The sequence below is a fragment of the Elephantulus edwardii genome, unplaced genomic scaffold (genome assembly GCF_000299155.1).
Source record: "Elephantulus edwardii isolate Elephantulus edwardi_28Jun2011 unplaced genomic scaffold, EleEdw1.0 scaffold00012, whole genome shotgun sequence".
Lineage (NCBI taxonomy): Eukaryota > Metazoa > Chordata > Mammalia > Macroscelidea > Macroscelididae > Elephantulus > Elephantulus edwardii.
Window position 1 is genome coordinate 2097459 of NW_006399762.1, and position 10159 is coordinate 2107617.

The 10159-nt window shown below is 35.5% G+C and overlaps 1 protein-coding gene across 1 annotated transcript in view; it reads right to left on the minus strand.

Moving 5' to 3' along the window:
• The window catches only part of SPATA5 (spermatogenesis associated 5), a 334732-nt gene that overhangs the window by 300329 nt on the left and 24244 nt on the right, over positions 1-10159 (minus strand). Inside the window, exons 5-9 of the mRNA XM_006881124.1 lie at positions 8562-8620; positions 7307-7951; positions 5540-5669; positions 4402-4458; positions 3192-3315 (exon numbers count right to left, since the gene is read on the minus strand). Of these exons, the coding sequence (XP_006881186.1) occupies positions 3192-3315; positions 4402-4458; positions 5540-5669; positions 7307-7951; positions 8562-8620 (1015 nt within the window). The remainder of the gene's footprint in view (positions 1-3191; positions 3316-4401; positions 4459-5539; positions 5670-7306; positions 7952-8561; positions 8621-10159) is intronic.

Sequence of the window (10159 nt, forward strand, 5' to 3'; positions counted from 1 at the left end):
ATTGACACAGGACAGAGTGGAGTTTAGGGCTGTTGTACACAGGGTCGCTATGAGTCGCAGGCGACTCGACGGCACATAACAACAACAACAACATACTCACTGCCATTGAGTTGGAACCAACTCATAGCTGAATCTCAGTGAGTTTATAGAGGCTGTAAGTCACATGGGAGGTTTGCCTCTCTTTCTCCTGCAGTCACTGGTGGATCTGAAGCACTCAAGGACCTGCCTTTGAGTTAGCCGTGCCAGCTCTCTACATACCATGCTGCCAGAGCTCCTTCATGCTTTTCAAAGCTCATCCTAAATGCTTCTTCCTCTTGGAAGTTTCCAAATAATTCCCTTTCTATCTTATCAAAGTGATGTATTTGTCATTTTGTTAACTATATTATTCTCATTAAAAATCTAATACTTTTCCTCATGGTTATTTTCCCCAGCTTGAAAATAAAGACTATTAACTATGTACTAAGCAAAAGGGGAAAGGTTCTATTGGAAATTTTTCCAGGAAATTTTCTTCACACATGGATTATTTTCTTTTTTAATCTTGCTAGTGTCTTAAATTTCTGAAAATGTATACAATTATGTAATCTACATCCAAATATTCTTAAATAAATATAGACTGTAATGCCCTGAATAAAAGTCAAATTTATTTTCTGAAAATGAAATCAGAACCTAAAAAGCAGAAAATCATGATCATAATCATTCACCTGTAAAATCTCAACATTCAATTACAACCTCAGAGATCATAAGTAAGAAACCTAATACCTAAGCAATGATATTAGATGTTAACCGGCAAAAAACAAAAGAGTATACTAACTCAAGAGATTACAAGTCTATATGTCATTGTTTGCTGCCATTAACTTGGTTCCTAATGATAGGGACCCCATGTTCAAGAGAACAAAGCATTCCCTCATCCTGGGTCATTCTCCTAATCACTGATATGTTTGAGTCCACTGTTGAAGCCACTGTCATTAAGAGTCAGATATAGAACAAATAAAAATCCAGAAACATTTTCTGACTGAATATGCTTGTCACATGGTTCTAGCTCTGTACCAAAATGAGGAAAGCAGTTATTTGTCAGGCTTATGCCAACAGAAAAGAAACAGGTAGCTGAATGACTTAATGATCTTTTTGTTGTTGGCTGACTCAGTCCCCAAACCATGGCAACTCTACATACCATGGAAGTAAACGCTGCTTAGTCTAGCAATCCCCAGGATCAGCTGCGGATCAGACTTAGTAACTGGCTGATCTTCTGAAGCAGATCAGCAGGCTGTTCCTCGTCTGTCTTGTCTGGATGATCCTGATTCTTCAATACAGTCAGTCTTTCTTCCTATTCCCTACTCACCACATGCCCTTCTAACTATATCACATATTATTTGCCTCCATATATATTTGACTTATAAGTGAAATGAAGGCCATCATAAAGAAAGGTATGGTTGGCTTAAAAGTTAAATTTCTTACCAAAAGTGGATAGGTGTCAACTTGGCTTATAAATCAGTCTTTTGTGAACATTATGTAAACATTATGAAATGTCAGTTATTACTCCATATAGTAAGAACGCTGAATTCTCCACCTTAATTAACTGAAAACTGCCCTGGAATATGGTGATAAAATCCACTGCACTGTCCCAAGAGGGACAATCAGGTGGTTATCCAGCCTCCCTACATGACAACACTTAACTTTTGAGACTCTAACAAAGAGCAGAAAGGCATAATAATCAAACCTTCCTAATTATTTCCATACGTGTGGTTTAACATTATCTATTAAGAACTCAAAACTCAGTGCTGTCAAATTGGAACAGACTCAGAGTGATACTCCAGCAGGTTTCTGAGGACAGAAATCGCACATCTTTCTCTCAAGTTGTCCTGGCAGATCTGAACCTGGAGGAAGGTTTGTCTTCAGGCTAGCGGGCCAAATCCCTACAGCAGGTTGTAACTGACCTGTTTTAAAATGTCCGATTGGGGCTGGGACTAAATTTCTAATAATACATCAGTTTCTAATATATTATGATTCTAAAAATTTTATCTACAAGTCTTCAAAATTACTATATCCTTCAAGTTCAGGCTATCAGGAATCTGCATCCTTTTCTCTATTAGTCCTATGGACCTTCCTTGCATAATTACCATGCAATTTTTATTCATATGTGTGTGTGTGTGTATGTATGTATGTATGTATGTCCTGTTGGAGAATCAGATAATATGGGTAAATTCTCTTTAAACTTTCACTAATACAATTTTGATCATTCTTATTTTCTATTCACTTGTCTAGTATAAAGTCTCTAAGAAATCCATTTTTACATGCACAAGAGATTTCTACTGAGGACCCCTAAAATTTATTGCTAAATCTTCCATACAGATTTTCTTCAAGTCTTTAAGTTATTACCATTTATCACAAAAAAAATTACTTTGCTAGCATATTATTACTTTTTCTGGAAAAGTAAGCTGTGTGTTGTCCTAGAATGAACTAACGAATCTACTAAAGAAAATTATTATCTGGCCTCTAGTTTATGATTACCTTATCCTAGAATACCCAGAGATTTAAATATTTCATAACTTTCGTAACTTACTCGCTCACTGTGGACTGACAGCTAACTACGCTCGCAGTGGGTTTGTGCAGGCACTAAGTCGCCCAGGAGGCGAGTTTACCCATCTTTCTCCCTCAGAGTCACCGGTGGCTTCAAATAGTGGATTCAAATAGCCAGAGGCACCACCTTTGGATTGGCAGAGCAAATCCCCATTCCTTCCCACTAGGCAATGAGTTGTTGCTAGGTGCCATCAAGTCAACCAAGAATCATAGCAACTCCATGAACAAGAGATCTGAACCTTGGCCTATACTGCCCCATTCTCACAACCTCCCCCATGCTCAAGCCCACTGTTAACAGTCACTGGCCAATTTATCTAGCTATAGGTCTTCCTCTCTCTCTCTCTCTGACCCTCTACTTCTCTTAGCATGACATCTTTTTCCAAGGATGGACTTCTCCTGACAACATGCCCAAAGTATATAAGACAAAGTTTCACCATCCTTACCTCTTAGGAATACCCTGGTTGCCCTTCCTCTTAAGACAGACTTGTTTGTTCTTTTGGCACAGAAAACTTATTTGTTCTCTGGCCACCAGAACTCCCTGCTTTTGCTATCTAAAAAGACATATTAGGAATAAAGATCTTCCTATACGGAATCAATCCCAGTTCTGTACTTACTGAGCCAATGCCATCCATTAGTGTTAAGAGTGAAGCCACAACTCTTTTTTCCACTTCGTTTTGAGCCCCATCTCTCTTAGGGCAAAGTGCATCCAGTTCATCAATAAATATAATTGATGGGTGTCTAAAAACAAACAAAGTAAATTTTCTAACTTACTTTAATTTTACTTGATCTCAATTTTTTTAACTGAAAAGTAACAGAACTTAAGATTCTCTTAAAGATTGTAAAGATTAAAAAAGATAGAGATTAGAGATAAAGATTAGGCTATTAAGTTAAAAATTTTACATTTTGTCTAGCTCAACTTATCCTCACCATTAACAGATTTTAGAGCTCCCTTCCTTCAATAAGAAAACATTCTGACAAGCCACTGCCCACGAGAAAATACGAGAACAGACTCAATCAAAATTTGAAGCAAGAGACGTCTCTTTGGAAGTTTAAAGCCCTATGGATATAAGCTAGAAACAGACTCTTTCCACTCTAGAACTTTAAAGATGATCAATTCACCAGAAGATGTATAATCTCACATAAGGAAAAACTTCAATTGCCATGACCATGATTACAAACACTAAGAATAAAAGATGAACTATGACAATACTCCTTAGACTTCCACAACTAGGAATACACACCACTTATTTGATCCACTATCATTAGGAAAAAATATAACAGAAGCTTTAAAAGTGCTAGTTACTTTGATAAGAAAGTTGTAAGTATGGTAAGCTGAATATCAAAAACCGATGGCAAGACAGACCAAATGTAGGACTATATTAGAAATCATTAAAGACCATACTTTAAAGCTCAGATCAATGTAATACATAGGAATAACCAGTAAGATTACTTTTTTAAAGGGCAAAAGATTTGTTGCTTTGAAGTAGAACATTAAAACAATTTTAAGCATAAGAGATTAATTAAGTCTATTAAGAGAGCTAGGTATATTGGATAAGCCTTAAAGAAGCATCATATATGGATACTGTCAAGCAAGATCATATACTTTATTAAACAACATTTGTCTTAATTCCCCTGTTCTATGTAAAGTTTATTAAACTTGCAAAACAATTTTAGGCTTAAATTAAAACTGCACTGACTTTACTATTTGTAATTACTATCATTTTTATATCATTCTTTTATGCTTTGTATAAAGTGCTGATCGATCGATTTTGATTAAAATATCCCTTATTATTAATTCCAAAAAGGTCTAAAAATAAAGAATACCGCAGAGTGGCTTCAGCAAATATCTGACGTAACCTTGCTTCAGTCTCGCCATAAAATCTGTAACAAATAAAATACATTTAAGAACCAATTCTTGTTTTTAAAGCTTTGTCCAGAAAGCTAATCTGTTTCCTCAAATTTGTTTTAAAAAATTATTTTCCAAACTTAATTTTACATACTCTGAAAATAAAATTTAGTTTAGAGTCACCCTTTCATGGACAATCCTAGTTAATTTGGCTAATAATATGTTTAGTGCTTCTGTTCTACCTATTAGTTCATTGTATAGTGCCCAGTCTTAAAAGCTTGCAGACAGTCATCCATGGCATAACAATAGGTCTCTACTCATCTGAGGCAGCAAAGAAGAGGAGGAATAGAGTAAGGAATAGAGATAGGATATAGAATGTGTGGCAAACTGCCTCTGTAAACTGCTCTTTTAAGAGAAATGACTGACTTTTTAAAATAGAATTGGATAGTGTTCAGCTACCATTACTAGAAACTTTAATCAAAGATTCCATAAAAGAATTCTAGTCAAAGGGGAGAAAATGAAAATCCTCAGATTCTCAATTTTATGGAGGGTTGGAGGGTAAATAAACCCTTGAAACCACTGCCCTGAGGTATCTCTCAGTTTTAAACCAAAAATATCCTTAAAGTCATCTTACAGTCAAACAATAATTTAACTTACCTAGTAAAAAAAGGCCAAATATAAGCATAAGGGGTCTTTTAAAAACTACTTATGAGGAATCAAACTGACAAAAATAAATCAAAAGATTAGATTACTTTGAGAGGTAATGAGCTTGTGTTAAAGGTGGAACAGTTCAGAAAAGGAGGTTTAAAAAACTGCACAATCTAAAGAATGTAATCTTCTATGTGATTAACTGCCTCTGAAAATCCATGGAGGGTGAGTTGGTTCCAACTCAAGGGTACACAAAACAAGGAGTCACTGTACATTATATACAGAAATTATTGCATCAATGTACGTATTTTACGTATATTTTCAACAAAAGAATAAGTAAGAAAATTTAGGGTTAAAAAGTAAATTTAATATAGTTCAATTAAGGGAAGATGCAGAAAATGGAATATTATACAACCATTTTTAAGAATACATTTCATAATATCAGATTTGGCCTAATAATATACTTACTTGCTAATAATTTCAGGACCATTAATGACAGAAACATGAGCTCCAACTTCATTAGCAATAGCCTTGGCAATCATTGTCTTTCCTGTACCTGGAGGGCCATAGAGCAGCACTCCCCTAGGAGGAGGAATTCCTGTAATACAGGAGAGTCAGCATTACAGGTGTTATCACATGACATCAAACATGCACTGTAAAATATATTTTTACCTTGTAACACTAATAGAGTCAAAATCTGTCCTTATAAAAATGATATATATGAAATAGCCCAAACAATGATCTTCAGCAATGAAGATTAGCTTTCTCTTTGTAGACATAGACAAATTTAAAAAACAACTATCCAACACAGCTGGATGAACACATATTGTTGCAAGCCCCTTCATTTATCACAGTTCCATGAAAACAAAGCAGTAAGTACAGTAAAAAAAAAAAATAAAGCCTTGTTGGGGTTGGGTGGAAATCAAAGCCTTGATTGCAATTTTCTTTCAATGAGGTATGTTGGAAAATTTAAGTAAAATGCCAGTCCAAGGTTTCTCATTTTAAAAAGTTATGAAAAAAGGACTATCAGAAAGAAAAATAACACACACCAGATACACCTAGAGGACATGGACATTACTGCAGATGAAGCCCTGAGTTTTCTAGCAGCCAAACTGTAACAGAAACTACTTACCACAACAAAGATATCTATATACACCTACAATTCCAATAAAGGTATTTTATCAAATGTATTTGAATAATAATTTGTTTAGTCACTACAGTTTATCTAGTTTTCTCTAGTATAAGATTTAGGCAGCTCTGATGGCTTGCTCTAAGAAGCTGGGCTGCCAATGTCTCCGCATGTGTGATCTACTGCGTCTGAAAACCAGCTGGAGGGTCAGCTATGAGTTGGTTCCGACTGAACAGTATATAACAACAGTAGTTTAAGATATTGTATTTACATTCAATCCCAACAACTGTGGCATATGTACTTAAAAGAGAAAGGACACCAATAATTCATCTTACAATTGAGAGACCAAAGCACACAAAAAAAGGCTCTATTAATTGGTATCTCCCAAGTAAAGTGACATCTACCCTGTCTACCCCTCAGGAAATAAGAATAGAAAACCAAAACCAACCAAACCCAACTGAGTCAGTTCTAACACATAGTGATGCTACAGGACAGAGAAGAGCTGGCTCTTATGGGTACCAAAGACATAGATCTTTATGGGAATAGACTACCTCATCTTTCTCCTGGAGCTGCTGGCATGTTCAAATTGATGATATTTTAGATAGCATTCTGGCATTTAACCCACTACACTACAGTCCAAACTCAATCACAGCTGAGCCTCATAGCTGGGTTTTCAGAGGATGGAAATCATACCAGAGGAGACTGCAAATCTTTCTTCCTTAGGGTTGCTGGGTCATTTTAACTCTAAGAGGCATGACCTTTGGGTTAGCAATACAATTCCCTACAGACTATGCTCCTGTCCTTAAAAACAGGTAACCTAAATCCAAGTCTAAACTCACTTATACTGAGTCCATTCTGACTCACAATGACCCTTCAGAGGAGGAGATTGTCCATTACTCCTCTGCAGAGCAGCTGGTGGCTCTGAGCCTCAAACCTTTCAGTTCGTAACCCAATATGCTACTCATTAGGCTACCAGAGTGCTTAAAAAAAATATGTAAAAACCACCCCTACAGAGAAAAAGGGACTAAACACTGGGTAAGTAATATTGGACAAATGCTTGTTAGTTGTAATTTAATATTTTTTTTTATACAATAAAGAGAGCATACCATAACTCTTGAAGAGTTCAGGCTGTTTGAGAGGCAATTCAATTATTTCTCTAATTGCTTTTAACTGATTCTTCAAGCCTCCAATCATGTCGTACGTGACTTTGAATTGGATGTCTTGCTCTTTTGAATTTGTACAAATCTTTGTGAAATTGACTCTTGTTGTTGAAGAAATAAAATAAAAATTATCGGTGTTGAATTTTACTCCCATGCTAGCTGACTTTAGAACTCTCTCCTCATTGGTAAGTTGTTCATTTCTTTCTCTTGCAGACTCAAAACTACATTTGAGACTTGTGATTCCCTCTAGTGCAAGCTCACTATGTTCACCAGGACTCTGAGGAATAGTTGATAATATGGCATCAGCTTTGCTTTTAATTCGGTCACTTAGTGGTTTGCAAGGAGTACTACTTGATACTGGATCCCGGTGCTCTTCCAGACTTAACCGGCTTAGCTGTAAGGACATATCCATGCTACAGGTTTCCAAGCTGGACTGTTCAGAGGTTATTCCCTGTGCACCATTATCAAAATTATTCTGAGGCCATCCCAATATCATGCCATCTGTCCCTTTAACTCGCAACACTTGCAACTTGCATGGTTTTCCATAGAACGTGCAGTACAGAAAATTGCCTGGTAAAACAATCTTGCCATCTAGAAAAGAAATTTTTCAAATATATATGTTAACACAATTTTCACATACTTGATGTTTAAAAAGCAATTTATTTAATCTGTTAACAAAAGTACCTGAATAAAAAAGATTATAAACCCTAAATCAAAGTTGGAATATTATAAAGTAATTGTTACTGAAAAATAAAGAATCTATGATAAAGCACTATATAGTTAAAACAAAACCACAAATGACAAGATAATTGTTTTAGATCCACTATATTTACAACAGATGTTAGATTCTAGATCAAGAATATCACCAAAGTCAACACTGACAATTTAACTAACCTAAAACAGCACAACTAATTCAGCACTCCATATTAATACTTTTCACTAATGCAGTGCTTAAATCTTAAAAGACCTTGGTTTTGGCTACCAATAATGTTCACAAACAAGTTATAGAGCCTCTCCAGTTCTCAATTATTATTCAGTTAATTACAATTAATTCCATGTTTATCTCACAAGAATATTAATGCAGAAAGGCAAATAATATCTAATCTAGTATAAAGAAAATGACATTAAAGTCTCAAAGTCCATTTTCACCGCTACATTTTTACTTCTCAAAAATTACAAAGGAACTTCAAATGTGTCTCACCCAGTTTTCTCAGAAGACAACCAGTCAGTTCTTTTTCATTGAGCTGCACATTTTTGTTACTGTAGAAAGAGGTTAAAGACAGGGAAAAAGTGAAATAGAAATTAGCATTAATTACACCAGAAAGTAAAATGTAAGATAAAATGACACGTGCACAGTGACCTGATCAAAGGAGTAATTTGTTTAAAACCCAGAAATTATTTACATCATTTTGACAGGACCAAAAGCTTACACCTTTAAAGTACATCTTGTCTTTATTGTTGTTTTTGTTATTATGTGCCATAAAATACATCTTACAACCATGAAAATATACCTTACAATTTAAAAAGGGTACATCAAAAGGGGAAAGCAGGTTTTCAGAGGCAGTTAATCACACAGGAGGAAAATCAATCCTTCTCCAGCAGAGCAGCTAGTGAATTTGTACCATGTTCCTTTAGGATTGCAGGGCAGTTTCTTACCACTAGGCCACCAGAGCTCCTTTACAACCATATAATATACATCTAAAAGGTAAACACTGTATTACTCTGTAAACTATTAAATTCTTATATACATATAAATTAGTGTATATACATGCACATATGCATAAACATACCTGAATATAAATGCAAATATGTGTGCTTTGTGTACTATATCTATATACTATATGCTTGTGTATATATAAAAAATAATGAAAATGCATTTTTGTGTCATAAAAACATCTGAAAAACAGTAAGCAAAATTAACCATCAATTTAAATAAAAAATTAAATAAAAGACCAAAACCAAAGTCAGAGAAAATTGTACTTTGTTCAGGAATGTAGGGCACTTGAAGTAAATGGAAGAATAAACTAAAATTGCTGTACAGAATATTTCAAAGGGCTAGTGAAGACAAAGGAAAATATAATAATGAAATGTATAAAAGAGTTGGAATTAGAAAACCAAAGGAAAAAAAAATAAAATGTGCATAGTTCTTAAGCTGAAAAAAGTGAAGGAAAAATGCAAACACCCAGGTGCAGTTCTGAGAGATTAAATGGGCAAAATATTGAAAAGTAAGCATCAATAGAAGATAGAAGGAATTCAAAGTCACTGTACTTAAAAGAACTAGTCAATGTACAACCACCTTAACATTGTTGTTACGTGCCATCGAGTCGTCTGCGACTCATAGTGACCCTATGTACAACAGCCCTAAATGCTGTTCTATCCTGTGCCAACCTAGCCATCTCAAACACTTATTCCCACCGCTCCAGTCACAGAATCAATCCATCTCATCGAAGGTCTTCCTCTCCTTCGCCGCACCTCCACTCTGCCAAACATGATATCCCTCTCCAAGGACGAGGCCCACCTTGCAACCTGCCCAAAGTATGTCAGATGAAGCTTCAGAATCCCTGACTCCAAGGAGCAGTCCGGCTTCACCTTCTCCAAGACAAACCTGTTTGTTCTCCTAGCAGTCCATGGTATAGTCAACACTCTTCTCCAGCACCACAGCTCAAAGGCATCAATTTTCTTTTTATCAACCCTATTCACTGTCTCTTAAAAAATGTATTTGCTATGAATAACTCTCTAAAGTGCTGAAGAGCAATGGTATCTCTTTGGAGACTAAGGTGTGTCTGATACAGGCCATGG